A 15506-nucleotide genomic window follows, 5' to 3' on the forward strand; every position below is an offset into this window, starting at 1 on the left:
GGGGGGGGGTCTTATAATATGATGAAGATTAAGTTAATCAGAATTTTTCTGTATCAACTGTATCCAATTTATAAAATTTAAGAATTAAAAATAATAAAATGTTAAAATATATTTATCTAGGGTCTCCAAGGTGTAAATCTAACTCAAGAGCAACTTCAGATTATCCAACAGCAAGTAAAGACTCAGCTGCTGAAGCAGCAAGCTCTGGCTAGACAGCAGGGCAAGGTGCCTCCTACCAAGGTAGAGATTATAATCAACACTAATCCCCCCCCTCCTTCCCTTGTGGTTTTGTAAACTTAAACAGTATAATTCTGTATTTGTTCAAATTGGCTGACTTCACTTTAACCTCAAATCTCTCGATTTAGCGAGGGGTCTCAGGGTTCATGCATTGGGGGGATGTGGGGGGGGTTAAAGGGTATACACAGGAGAGGCTAAGCCCTAAGGGTACCTACAGGCTTGAGGTCTAAGGGTACCTGCAGGGGTATCTTATATGCGTACTTAGATGAGGCGATTGGGAGGGGGGAATGTTAAAAGCAGCCTACAGAAGATGAAGGGTACTGACAAAGGGGGGGGGATTTTATATTTATATTTTTTATTTTAAACGTAAACACGTTCAGGTGACTCTGGAGCTTTCAAGAGAGATGACGAGCTCATCAAACCAGCTGAGCAGTCCAACCCAGATATCTAACAATCTGCCCTCGGTGGGCGGAATCGCTACGTCAGGAATGGGTATATTCTGCAGCTAGAACCCTCGTCGGGGTCATATATAAATATATATTTATTGGAGGGGTATATATTTTTCAGAATCCCCCCCACTTTTACGTGAGTAATTTGTAATGATATTAAGGAAGTTAAGTTGTTAGTTTTTCCTCCTTTATCGTAAATTTTAATCCCAAAAATTTTTTTTAAAAAATTTAATATAAATTCAGTATTTGAAATAAAATTATTTTTAACAAAATATATACCCCTAGTTTATTACAATACAGGGTGCGTAAAGGAATTGTTCACTAAAACTAACAATACATACCTTTTCAAGTCAATTTTTGGAATTAGAAACCGAATGATCAATTTAACCGCTCAAGTAGTGCCAAACATCTGAATACTTGCTGTCAAAATAAAGATGTTAGGTACTTTCCCAAAGAATTTTTCCCAAGGGGCAACTTCCCAAATTTCCCGAGCGGTAGCTTCCTAAGTATGTCCTAGCCGCAGCGCTCGGCCCCTAGCATGTTCTAGCCACGGTGGTCGGCCCCCTAGTCCATCCTAGCCGCAGCGCTGGACCCCCATTGCAGCCTGCGCCGCCTCAGAGAGTCTAACCTAACCTTTGGGAAGTTGCCGCTTGGGAAAATGCACATTTGGGAAGTTGCCACTTGGGAAAGTACCTAACAACAACAACAAGAAGAACAGTCAAGGCGGTATTTTTTGCCAAAAACCAAGCTTATCTAGAATTTTCTAAATTTTTAAAATATGTTCTGTTTATCTTTACATGGTGCCGTATATTCCGACCTAGATGATTCTAACCTAAAGGTTTTCTGACCTAAATATCGAGTAGTTTGCACGTGTTTTAGGTCGGTTTGGTTGAAAAAAGCTTTAGGTCCGGTTGACATCCTATGAAAAATATATAGGTTTTCCGACCTAAGATTTAGAGATATATTTAAGTTGGTTGAGCATATATATTAGGTCTGTTTACCAGGAAGTTTAAGTTGGATTAGTGACAAGTTTAGGTCTGTTAAGCAATATTTTTAGGTTGGTCAAGCAATTTTTTTAGGTCGGATGAGCAATATTTTTAGGTCGGATGAGCAATATTTTTAGGTCAGATGAGCAATATTTTTAGGTTGGATGAACAATTTTTTTTAGGTCGGATGAGCAATATTTTTAGGTTGTTATACCAATAAATCAAAGCCATAAGTGAACTGTCTGTACGACTACTGTTTCAGTAATGCATGAAACGGGGTTTTTGAGTGGAGCTCAACACCCGTTGGGGCCTGTACATGCATCGCATATTTAAAACATGGATAAAATTGGTCTTTCCTGACCGCAGCGCTCGGCCCCCCTAGCCCGTCCTAACCACAGCGTTTGGCCCAGAATTGAGTTAACCTAACCTAACCCTAAAATAATACTAAATAACTTAAATTATTTGGTAATTTCCTAGAGAACGATTTTTGGACCCCCTCCAATCAATTTTTTAAATGACTTTTTCAACAATTTTCAATTAAATGTAAGACATGTGGCCGCAGTGCTCGGCCCTCTAGCCTGTCCTAGCCGCAGCGCTCGGCCCAGAAATGAGCTTAACCTAGCCTAACCCTATATACACTCTAATTTTATTAAAAATTGTTGAATTAAAGGTCTTTCCTGGCCGCAGCGCTCGGCCCCCTAGCCTGTCCTAGCCGCAGCGCTCGCCCCAGAAAGTGTCTTAACCTAACCTAACTCTAAATAAATACTAATTCAATTGAAAATTGTTGTTTTTATGTTTTTCAACTTTATAAATTTAAGCATTTAAAAAAAATATTACTCATCTATTATAACCTCTGAAATAAAAATATTACTTGACCGACTAAAAAAATGTTGCTCATCCAACCTTAAAATATTGCTCATCCGACCTAAAAATATTGCTCAACTGACCTAATAATATTGCTCAACCGACCTAAAAAAAATTCTCAACTAACCTAAAAATATTGCTCATCCGACCTAAAAATATTGCTCAACCGACCTAAAAAAAAATATTGCTCAACTGACCTAAAATGAATGCTTATCTAACCTAAAATTGTTGCTTAACCAACCTAAAATATATTCCCAACTGACCTAAAATATATTAATAATTCCGACCTAAATATATTTCCAATCTTTAGGTCAGTTTGGGACATTTCGCTAATCGAACCTACAGATTTTTAGGTCGGAAAAACGTTAGGTCAGAAAAACGTTAGGTTCGTTTCCTCTAGGTTCGATGAGCGGGTACCCTTTACATGGCGACGATAATTAAATTAATTATTGTACAGTGTACACTCTGTACAGTTTACATTCATTTAGGAAATTGTAATGGCGGGAGATAAAATTAAATTCTCTCGAATTAAATTAAATTCAAGTTTAATCCTGAAATGCTTGTTCCATTCTAATAGAATAGGATAGGACTAGATTAATGGCTAAATTTAATCCAAATTCTGAGAAAACATAAATTTTCAAAATTATCTTAAAACCCAGAAAGTTTTAACGACGTAGATGCACCGTTATAGTTATATTTGTAATTAATTTGGATTTTAATTTTCACCTTCCAATGCAATCAATGGAGCACCCTGTATGATTACATTCTAATAATTTGAGCACCCTGTACGTTCAATGTAGCTACACTGAATTAATAAAACAAGAAAACTTTAAATTTAATTTTAATCGTCCAAAGGAACTGAGAACTTGACTCAAACTCTTTATTTTCTTACTTTGATGCAAACCTCGTAAACCTTTGATCTTTTAAACTGAAATATCAAAGGTTTCAGTCTAGTCTAGTCGTCTATTTTTTGTTGAAAATATTGTTCTTGCAGTGGTAGCTCATAAGCTTAGTTTAAACCTCCGAGTATATTTTTTGATACTTTTTATTAAAAAATCCTTATATTTTAACGAATTTAGCGTGGGAAACAATTGAAACTATATACCCTTGGTCTAAGCTTGGCTAAAAATGCTTCTTCTGCATGCCATTATTTTTGTTTTTACTTTTCCCAAGTTTACTTTCTTACTGTCTTTAAAAAAAAAAAAATTGAATTTATCTCAAACAATATTTTTAAATGTTTAAATTTTTATTTTCTGTCTTCCATCCAAAGATGTTTGTTTTGTTGGTATTTGGCTTGTTTGTTAAAGGGAGTGTTTGCGAAAAATTAAAAGGGGTATAGGCTTACGTCGAAAAATATTTGATGGTGATAGCTACCAACCATCTGTTGCGTCTATAAGTAGAAAAATGTTAAAAACGACTCAAAGAACGTAGCGTCCATACTATTTCAGAATATTCGAATCGGATCTTCAAAAGATCAATTTAATTCCAAACAAATCATTCAGATATTACAACCTATAATCATCGATTTTTATCGACGCAAGACTCCCTTTAAATGTTCTTTCGCTGTTTAAGTAGTTTACTTTATGTGGTTATTTTTCTATTATTTATTTTTTACAAAAAGCTCGGCAAATTAATTTTAAAACAGAAACATTATCTTTTGACTGAATGGGACAGCGAACATTTTTTTACAACGATGTGAATCTGCTAGACGCTGATTCGCGCACTCAAATATAGAAAAATTAACAAATATTATACAAAACCGTAGTTTTTGTCTTAGGGACTTAAATAAATCACGCACAAAAAAACGCAAATTAATTTAAATTAAAAAATTAAATTTGCAATTTTGTTTTCTATTTTTGATAATTTTATTTGATATCTTCCACATCATTAATCAGATTTAAGAGGATTTACAATATTAAAGTTCAGGCCACTAAAGTTTAACTATATTAAATTATTTTAAAAGGAAATTACATTTTGTTGCATGAACAGTATTGGATTAATTTAGCTACGCTGCTGCATGGTTGTTTTGTTGCTGTTTTGTTGTTATATATACCCTGATATAGGAGGAGTCAGTTTGCCTAATACGCCCGGCCTTCAGGCCAGAGTTGAGAATACCTCACAGCCTTCATCCATACAGAGACAAGAAAAATCAAAACCCAAAATTCAAACAGTGAGTAACCTACCAGAAAGTGTGATTAGACAAGGAAAATATGTGATCAGAGACGGGAAAAAGATCTTAGTACTCCCCCAGCAGGCCATGCTGGAGTACAAGGAGTCCTTGAAGCACCAGGAGTCCCTCATCCAGCCTCAATCTGATCTTAGTCCTCAAGGAGATCCAAAACTCCTCTCTCCGGCAGAACCGGAGAAGTTTGAACTAACGGACGACTACATCCAGCAGACGATAAAGGAGGCTCTGCAGGCCGGGAACCTGACTCCCGACCTCCAGGAGAAACTGATGAATCAGTTGGACGACGAGGACTTCAAGGCGAAGAATGTTAAGGGGAAGAGGGGGAAGAAGAAGCCGGTTTATGATCCTATCTCCGGAGAAATGATGGATGAGGAATGGCAACCCTTATCCTGGAAGAGTAAGCAGACTGTTCCTGCTCCCAGAGAGAAGATAAGAGAACCTGAACCTGAATTTACCCCGTCCTTGAATATGTATCCTAGTGGGGCAGGAACCAAGAAGGCAAAGGTTGGATTCGGAAATATTTACTTAAATACTTGCTTTAATACATACTAAATACTTACCAAATACTTACTGAAATACTTAATTAAATACTTACTTGCATACTTACCTAAATGTTTACTTACATACTTACCCAAATACATATTTAAATACTTACTTAAGTACTTACTTGAAGACGTACTTAAATTCCTCAATACTTACAAACATACTTACCTAAATGTTTACTTCAATACTTACTTCAATACTTACTTCAATACTTACTTCAATACTTACTTCAATACTTGCTTCAATACTTACTTCAATACCTACATCAATACTTACTTCAATACTTACTTAAATACTAAAATACTTATTTAAATACTGACTTAAATACTTACTTAAATACTTAATCTAGTATGATTTTAAGTTACCTTATAGTGGCATTTCTTTTTCACTTAAGAATTTTCATAGGACTGAATATATGTAAGTCCTAGGATATTTTTATTTAACTAGCCTCAACACTTTTTAATTTTAACATTTTTTATTGTTAAAAAAACTTATTTTTTTTAAATATTTGACAAAATGTTGTTGTTAAGGTGCGGGGTGGAACCCATCCCAGCTATTTAGAGGAGAGGCGGCGTATTACCTTTTCTCAGAACAAGCTGACCAGCCTACTCTTCAAGCATAAAGAACAACTAAAGAAGGATATTGCCAAGAAGAGAAGTGTTCTAGAACGAGAATTATCTTTAGATATATCCAAGGTGAATAACAGGAGTTTATTTTTGTGTGGACATCCACCGACAGGTTTTTTTTCCGTATTTTACATTATTTAATCAACAATTTCCGGGCTTAAAATCATTTGTTTTCAGCAATATGGAGGGAAAGAAATGATTTTTCAACAAAATATATATCCATCAACTTAGAGAAATGTTAAAATTAAATGTTTTTGTTTTTCTCTCAGGAGGTTGAGAGTTTGAAGATGAAAGCTATGATGAAGTTAGGAGCTGAAAGCGCGGCAATGATGCGCAAACGAAAACCGGAAGAACAAAGCTCAATTAAGTCGCAACTCACTGCCTCGCTATCCACAGCGCCTGTGCCTCATAAGAAAAGCCGGAAATCGGATAAAGATGGATCTGGGGACCTGAAGTGGACGAAGGATCGTCTGTACTGCGTGTGTAAGACGAAGTACGACGAGACTAAGTTCTATGTAGGATGTGATGTCTGTTCAAATTGGTTCCATGGATCATGTGTCGGGATTACTCCCAAAATGTCAAAGAAACTGTCAGAGTAAGTATTTTCATGACGTAAGGTTTTTATCGTCCATTCGGTGTTTTCCTTTGCTTATTTAAGGGCTTGCAGACGCAATTTCAAGTGAATGAATGATATATCCTTCATTTCCTCTCGTAAAATTGATTATTTTCAAGTGTGGTTTCTTTTTAAAGGTGACTAGTAATTATGGTACAGAAAAATTTTACTCAGATTGGCCGGTTTAAAGGGTACATTCGCGTGGGTCTCCCGAGTTCCCCAATCAAAATTCGAGGCAAATAGGTCCAGGGGTTCCTACGTTATGATCGGACAAAAAACAAACATACATACGGAGATTACAACTTTATATATAAATATATAGATTTCATTTGCATTTTAACGTTCACTTAGTTTTGGTAACTTTAGTTAAATCCAACCTAGGAAATTAACTATTAAACTGCATTTACATTCTTTGATCGTATGTATTCATTGGTCGTATACATAATGCGCAGTACTCAGAATGTAAATATTTATAAATGTATAATTCTTAACCATAGTTCGACATGCAATTCGTGCTTAATTCTATTCACGGATGGTTGATTTCCAAAAATAATGATATCAAAACGTTTTATGTAAAATCCTCCAAAACTTAAGTGCCCGTCGGTTTTGCATATTAATAATAATAAAAGCATATCAACTTACATTACGTAGAAATCAAGCCGAGTATACAAGGTTACCCACAAAGGATATGACAGTAAAGACGACCTGAAGGTTTAATTAAGTATTCTATTTTAATATCTTGGCAATGGAGGAATTTAGTTCACCCTGGTTAAAAAAAACACTTGTACATAATGTATTTTTCTAGGTACATATGTGACGAGTGTACAAACGCGAAAGAAGGAACCGAAATATATTGTTTATGTAAGCAACCTTACGACGAGGCTAGGTAAGTCCAGTTTAAAAAAATTGGGGAAACTCGTTAAAATAATTATTGAAAAATTTTCATCTGCAGATGTGATACACCATGGAAAATTAGAAATAAAAATAAGTTATAAAATTTAAAGTTTTAAAGTTCCACCGGCATCGCCGGGCACTTCAGCCAGTTGATTATATATTGTTTTCTAGATTTTATATTGGTTGTGAACAGTGTCCTGATTGGTTTCATGGCAGATGTGTTGGCATTCTGCAATCAGAAGCTGGCAGCATTGAGGTATTTAGATTAGTTAATAATAATTATTAATTAGTTATGGAATTCGGAGGTTATTATTTACATTCTTTCACTCAGTTTTTTCTTCAGCTCTAATGATTCTTCACTGATTTTTAATCCTGGAAAACGCTAGAAAAAATGTTGCGGATTTCTTTTTTATTTACTGGACCTTTTTAACAAAACAATTTGGAGATTTCTTAAAAATTATAAACAATATGATATCAATTAAGGCTTTCGCTATTGTGCGGGAACATCATTTTCCTCTGTTTAAAAAAGTTTTTTTTACTTTGAAAAATGTTGACTTTAACTGAAGATCTAGGTCTGATTGGTTTGTTTTCATTGTTCTGGACCAAGTTTTTGCTTAAACTTTTAAACTATGAAAGATCTCGAGACCCAAACCCTGATAAATTGAAGCAAAAAAGCTTATATCTGGGGTTTGGAGCCTGTTATTACATATCCAAATAAAAAGAAGTCAAAAGACGCAAGAATACACCTTAGGCAAGGGCCGTAAGTCCTTAGTCATTACTGATTTAGTATAGTCATTTCAGTACTTGACTCGCTTGGTTTTTTGGATATTCATGACTGATCTTTAAAGGTTACTATAGTGAATCCAACATATCATTCTATAAAAAGTGGTTTAAAACGACGTGTACAGTCCCTTGAATAAAATTATTCAGATGTACGAGTGTCCTCGCTGTAACCCAGGATCTAGGATTAACACAGCAAATCTTAGAAAACTACGAGCTCAAGATCTAGAGAATATAAAGAAACTATTTAAACAAATACAAGTAAGTTTGCACCTCACGAGACTTAATATACCATTTAATGATTAAGTTATTTATCTAGTGACTATTATTATGAAGCTGCAAGTACTTGGTACAGTTCCTTTTTTGTCAATTATTTTAGAGCTGCCAGTACTTAGTACAGTCCCTTTTATGTCAATTATTTTAGAGCTGCCAGTACTTAGTACAGTCCCTTTTACGTCAATTATCTTAGAGCTGCAAGTACTTATTACAGTCCCTTTTACGTCAATTATTTTAGAGCTGCCAGTACTTAGTACAGTCCCTTTTATGTCAATTATTTTAGGCTGCAAGTACTTAGTACAGTCCCTTTAATGTTAATTATCTTAGAGCTTCAAGTACTTAGTACAGTCCCTTTTATGTCAATTATTTTAGAGCTGCAAGTACTTAGTACAGTCCCTTTTATGTTAATTATTTTAGAGCTGCAAGTACTTAGTACAGTCCCTTTAATGTTAATTATCTTAGAGCTTCAAGTACTTAGTACAGTCCCTTTTATGTCAATTATTTTAGAGCTGCAAGTACTTAGTACAGTCCCTTTTATGTTAATTATTTTAGAGCTGCAAGTACTTAGTACAGTCTCTTTTATGTTAATTATCTTAGAGCTGCAAGTACTTAGTACAGTCCTTTTATGTCAATATTTTAGAGCAGCAAGTACTTAGTACAGTTCCTTTTATCTTTATTATTTTAGAGCTGCAAGTACTTAGTACAGTTCCTTTTATGTCAATTATTTTAGAGCTGCAAGTACTTAGTACAGTTCCTTTTATGTTAATTATTTTAGAGCAGCAAGTACTTAGTACAGTCCCTTTTATGTTAGTTATTTTAGAGCTGCAAGTACTTAGTACAGTCCCTTTTATGTTAATTATTTTAGAGCTGCAAGTACTTAGTACAGTCCCTTTAATGTCTTATTTTAGAGCTGCAGGTACTTAGTACAGTCCCTTTAATGTCTTATTTTAGAGCTGCAAGTACTTAGTACAGTCCCTTTTATGTCTTATTTTAGAGCTGCCAGTACTTAGTACAGTCCCTTTAATGTCAATTATTTTAGATATGCTAAAACAATCTCTCATCATTGAACGACGGGTTAGTGTTAATAATAAAAATGATAATAATTATTTTAGAGTTGCAAACACAGCCAGCCCTTCCGTACACCAGTAGACAAGAAAACCAATAAGAAATACTACTCAGTTGTTAAAGAACCAATGGGTAAGTACTGAATATTTAGGTTCTTATTTACATATTTCGAATGTTTAATTATCCAAAATACTTAAATATCTTCTATATAATTAAACAAGACGTTCGTATATATGTTCCCTATAGCCGGCCAAACGGCTGGACCGAATGGACTGACATTTTTTGAGGGAATCCAGGGGTACCTTGGGAGTAACAAAGGCTAAAAAAATTATAAAAGTTATTTTTTCAAATTATTTTTTACTTTTTTAATTATACGGGGGGCGTTGCCCGTATAATTAAAAAATTAAAAAGCTTGTATGTATATGAATGTATATATATATATACGAAGAGCTTTATTATATAGAAAATATATATTATTTTTATAGACTTGGAAACCGTAGAAAGGAAGCTGAACGAATATAACACTCTGGCAGAGTTCCTTGGAGATATAACAAGGTAGGGGCAACAATCGTCCACGTATATATCAATACACTGAAGACGACTTTCTACTTAAATTTTGAATTCTACCAATAATACTTTAAACAGAGAGAAACAACATGTAAAGAAAGAGACGTTATAATTAACTGACAATTGTTAATTAATTTACTTGTAAACTTGTAATTTTAAGAAGTTCTTGTAAAGGATCAAAGCATTATTAACTAAAAGTCGTCTGCATTGTTTTGATATAATACTGTATGTATTACAGATTTTTAAGAATTTAGGGAAATGATTTAGAAAAATGTATACCTTGCTCTTTTTCCCCCAATTTATCCAATAAACCATCAAAAATACGTACGGTGGGGAAAATAATAAATTTGAGGGGGGGGGGGAATTATTTCTTAAAAACACTAAGTTGCTTTGCCAAAGACGGATTTCAAATAACCAAAAACATAGTAAAAATGTTTTAATTTAGGATTGTTGAAAACTGTCGCTACTACAACCCCCCTGGAACCCCAATCTCAAAAACTGCAGAAAACCTGGAGCTGTTTGTATCTCAGAAACTTGGAGCAATTCGTGACAAGATGCTCCAGAAATAAGTGGAGTGCTCCCAAAAGTTGGATAATGATGTAATTGAAGAATAATTAACTCCTGGTCTTTTTTCTCCTGCCGTCTCACACTAATCTAATTGTAAACTGCCATTCTCCAGAAACTATTTGGTGGAAATTTGTTTTTATATATTTTTTCTATGAAAGACTGAAACTGTCGCGAGTGTACAGAAAAGTTGGAATTTGGCGGATTTTAAGAAATTGTGATTTAATATTTTTGTTTATGTTCAGTATTGAAAATTATATGTAGACTTAAATAAAAGTTTTTCAAACTATTTGTTAATATTTAAAAGACATAAAATGGGACAACGTTAAGCTTTAGATAAAACAGTGTGAATTTTTTAATTAAAGCTTTGATTACAGAGTATAAATTCCAGATTAAGGACATGATAGCTTTGCCCTAAGCACATGAAATCCGTTTAGTTATGTGTATACTCTGCCAATTCCAGTTTTTGACTGAATATTTCTGGCTTCTGAAATTCAGGGTGTGATGTAATTATTTTCATCTTCTGATTGATCTCCATCATTATATACAAAATGGCGACCCACAATTAGTGAGTTTTTGACTGAAAATTTCAGGCATTTGGCTTTTACTTGCTTCCAGCTGTAGTTCCTTTTTTCTATCTTTAGTGTTTACTTTCCGCATTATTATATCAGTTTTTTTTCAAAAATTATACACATTAAAGATTAGTAAAGAAAAAGAACCCAGCAAACATTTTATCTCCGACACCCCGATGGCGGAATTATTTACCCGACATCTTAGCCATCGGCACATATAGTCGGTTAAAATGTTTCCTGGAAAGGTTACAGCTGGCTGTAAAGTGTAGGGGGCCAAGAATGTCAGGAACAAGATTGACCAAAATCCGTACAGTCGTCTTATCCTTTGTGTGAGACAAGGTTAAAATGCAGGGAAAATTAATTGCAGTTGCGCATACTCTGTGTACATATTGAAACCAGTTCTCTCAGGGCGGAATTTGTAAACAAGAAAAGATGCAGCAGTGTTCGTTTAGTATCCGTGGAGGATAAAAGCATTACATTTTGATAATTTTGATAATTCACATAATAGTTTCCTACGACCAGAATATTTCATTGATTTTTCATGTGAAAGATGGATCTCATGTCTGGCTGTGACATCAGTCTTGTGTTAACATTACCGCCAAGAGACAGTACACTGCAGTATGAAAGATGCGTACACCTCTGAAATAACTTTCCTTGCATTATAACCTTGGTGTGAGAGATAATTTCAAAAAAAGTATTGTCTAATGCGATACCAGAGAATTTGCAATACTAATCACAATTCTGCGCATTAGATTAAAAATTATGCAATGTTATTATTCGATCAAAAATTATGCAATGGTATTATTAGATTAAAAATTATCCAATGGTATATTATTAAATATATTATTAAATATTATAAAAAATGAAAATAAATAAATTAAATTTTCATAGAAATAGAATCCGGGCATAGGGTTCACTCTTTTGATTTGATTTGATTTGATTTGATTTGATTTGATTTGATTTGATTTGATTTGATTTGATTTGATTTGATTTGATTTGATTTGATTTGATTTGATTTGATTTGATTTGATTTGATTTGATTTGATTCGAATTGATCTTGTTTTCCAGGATCTTTTCCCCAGCTCGACACTTTCTATTTGGCATAACGCTTAACTTATTTGTAAGAATTAATTTAATTTTAATTCAGGGGCAACTTTTAAAGGTTGTAGTTAAAAACAAATTTTTTATCATTTGATCCTTAAAGTTAAATTGTTAAAAATGCAAAGTAATTTATCCAATATGTGTTGATTGGTCTAAACTCTAAATGTATTCATTATTTAATTTAATTAATTCTTGGAAAAAAGTCAATTTGTTCAAATTTAACAATCTATCAATGTTCACAGAAAAATCCGCAAAAATTTTAGTTTTACAATGCACTGAAAAAAATGAAGGGTTAAATACCAACATTTAAACCTTAAATTGTTACTGAAGAGGACCGTGCCTTGAAAGCCTAGTGTATTTATGTACAGTGATAACCAGAAAACTCTGAAATAGGAAGACGACTTTTAAAGTCAAGTTATGAATTTAGATAGTCCAATAATTGTGCAGTGTATAGTGTATAATTAAGTGTCTACTAAAACTATTTTCTTTGTGACATCAAATACACTTAAGTATTGCTTTAAAATTATCTTCCTTTTAGAGAGTTTTCTGGTTATCACTGTATGGAATAACGTTTTAATAGTCTTAAATCAAGATACAATTTTGAAATAATGAATTAGTAAAAATATTTAAAAGCTTACTTTTTGAAGGAAAACTCCTTTTTACAAGAGTTTTCCGAAAAGTTTTGTCCCAGGGTTTCTAGCCCCAGAAAACTTAAAATGTTTACAAACTCCCTAAAGACATGACTCCCATGATGCTAAATCAAAAAGGGAAATTTCTAAAATATAAAACGGGGAAGAAAATGCATTTTTAAAAGTGCATGAATCACGGAAAACAGAATGCATCTTAAATTTTAAAAATAACGTTGAACTGTTTACTTTCTAACATACTCGGCGAGAGAGGAAAGGCACACCACACCAGTTTTTAGTCCGCACCACACATGAGGTCACAACTCAGTTATTTCTACCGAACACATCTTTTTTTGTCCGGGCGTTGCTTCTGTGTTTTCAAATGTATTTTTTATGCCATTAACACTTTTTAAAATTGGAATTTAATAATTTATTAATATTAATACTTCAAAAATAATTTGTAAACAACAGTGCCGCAACTAGACATATTCTGATGGGGGGAGGGGGGAAATATGAAATTTAATAAAGGGGGGAATCCATGGGGGGGGGGAATAGCCCCCTCTGCATCGAAATCTAAAAGAAAGTATTTTTAAAGGGTTTGATAGCAAAAAACAGAAATTTTTCAGGCTTTGTATATTAAAATTATTTGAAGAGACAGTATAGTTAAAAGTTAATTGTTCACCTGGTTTTCGATGAATGACAAATTGACAAATATGTTTCGTTCTGAAAATAAAAAACAGACAAAAAAGTTTTCATAAGATTATATAATAATGTTTTCAGACATCTTAAGTCTTAATTATGAGGAATCTGACAGAAAATTGTATACTTGTTTTAATTTTTATACATACAATGCACAGCTTATAGGGTTTCCACGAAATACTAGATTCTCTTGCGAAACAGTTTTGCGTTTTAGCACGAAATGATTTGTTTGGCACAAATTTTGCATTATTTTTGTATCAATACAAAACCAGGTTTGCAAGAAATAAATATTTTTAATTTGCATGAAATTGCGGATGAATATTTAATAAAAAAAAAATCACAATTTTTGCATGATGTTGTGCATGAATACGAAAATAAGTATTATTTGTTCTGTTACATAATGCTCAAATATATAAAAGATTTAAATATTTGGACAGTATGATGTGAATTAGTTACAGTAATAAACAACTTCCATATCTGCAGTATTTTATTCATGAACAATAATTTCATTATTATCGTTTTTTAGAGTTTGACACGGTAAAAATGCTGGTTACTTTCTTAAATAAAAATTTATTATGATAAATATGTTTTGAAACAGTGCTAAAGAGGACATTAATTAAATTTTGAAGACTATATTCAACACGGTTGTAAAAAATCACTCACAATGTCAACGGGTGATTATTTACATATTCAAATCCGAATTTTTGAAAAAAATATTCAATAAATAGGAATATTCCTATCCAATTGGATTCGATATGACAAACAAAATTATTCAAAATTTAAATAAAATGTATTTAATATTATTGTGCGAATCGCGCGACTAGAAAATATTGAATAAATTTACAACAAAAAGTTCTACAGTGTATAGATGTTCATCTATGTATTATTCTATATAGAGATGTATACATTTCTCTTGTTTAAATATCTGTTTGTTATGTTATCTATCTTAAATGGCGACTTACTAAAACCTTAGAAGTGAGGCCATTGGATTCATTCCTTTCCTGGAATTGTTTCTCGAAATAGCTCAAAATAATGCGCAAAAACTAAGATTTTTTCCATAATTTGCGCGAAATAGCTTTCGGGCATCCGTGCAAAATTATATCAAAATTTTGTGCAATTTTTACTAATAACGTAAGAAAATCTTTGCGCAATTATTGCATGATTTTCATGTAAAAAGTTTCGATTGGAAATCCTAAGCAGTAAGCACAGCACATTGCACCATGGACTCAGCAATGCACATTTAGTTGATCTTAGTAAAACTTGTTAAATATCTTCCATGCAGAATAAAAAATGTTTTACAAATTTCTGAAAAAATTTTATAATTAAAAACTAATTTTTTTAGAGAATCTTATAATCAACTTTTCAGGGAAACCCCTTCAAAAGATTTTGCCAAGATGTATTTTATTATTAGTTTTATCAATAATTCTCTCCTCAAAACCAACATAAGCTGCGCCATGCCCCCCCCCCCACCCCAACACGGCGGTAGCGATCTTAGGCAGCTTTTCTGCAAAAACTATAGTTAATTATAGTTTTTGTTATTTAAAAATACACGCTTTTTAACTGTTTCAAGTTAAAAGAAAATTTAACCAACTTAAGAACTGATAATTTCTAAGGCGTGCTAGCCACTTAAATGGGGGTTAAAAACTCAATTTTTTGGCCTTTTCTTTAAACAAATATACAAAATTCTGCCTGTAAGAGTATATTCTTGGGATTTTTTTCAGTCCTCTTTTTTCCTTTAGTCAGAATTACTTTTAATATTAACAGTTGAAATATGATAATACTAGGCTTTTAGTGCGCTTTGCAGCCATCTTCTATTTCAATTGTAAACATTTTCTCTTGTTGTAAAACAAAAACAA

General features: G+C 33.1%; 1 protein-coding gene across 1 annotated transcript in view; it reads left to right on the forward strand.

Moving 5' to 3' along the window:
* Positions 1-10693, forward strand: part of LOC111712495 (nucleosome-remodeling factor subunit NURF301) — a 27735-nt gene extending 17042 nt beyond the window's left edge. The window contains exons 19-29 of the mRNA XM_023487127.1: positions 121-240; positions 618-729; positions 4600-5228; positions 5798-5962; positions 6163-6488; positions 7312-7392; positions 7572-7656; positions 8331-8441; positions 9569-9653; positions 10007-10076; positions 10534-10693. Of these exons, the coding sequence (XP_023342895.1) occupies positions 121-240; positions 618-729; positions 4600-5228; positions 5798-5962; positions 6163-6488; positions 7312-7392; positions 7572-7656; positions 8331-8441; positions 9569-9653; positions 10007-10076; positions 10534-10657 (1908 nt within the window). The 3' untranslated portion in view covers positions 10658-10693. The remainder of the gene's footprint in view (positions 1-120; positions 241-617; positions 730-4599; positions 5229-5797; positions 5963-6162; positions 6489-7311; positions 7393-7571; positions 7657-8330; positions 8442-9568; positions 9654-10006; positions 10077-10533) is intronic.
* Positions 10694-15506: the final 4813 nt, after the last annotated feature.

The sequence above is a fragment of the Eurytemora carolleeae genome, unplaced genomic scaffold (assembly GCF_000591075.1).
Source record: "Eurytemora carolleeae unplaced genomic scaffold, Eaff_2.0 scaffold1198, whole genome shotgun sequence".
Lineage (NCBI taxonomy): Eukaryota > Metazoa > Arthropoda > Copepoda > Calanoida > Temoridae > Eurytemora > Eurytemora carolleeae.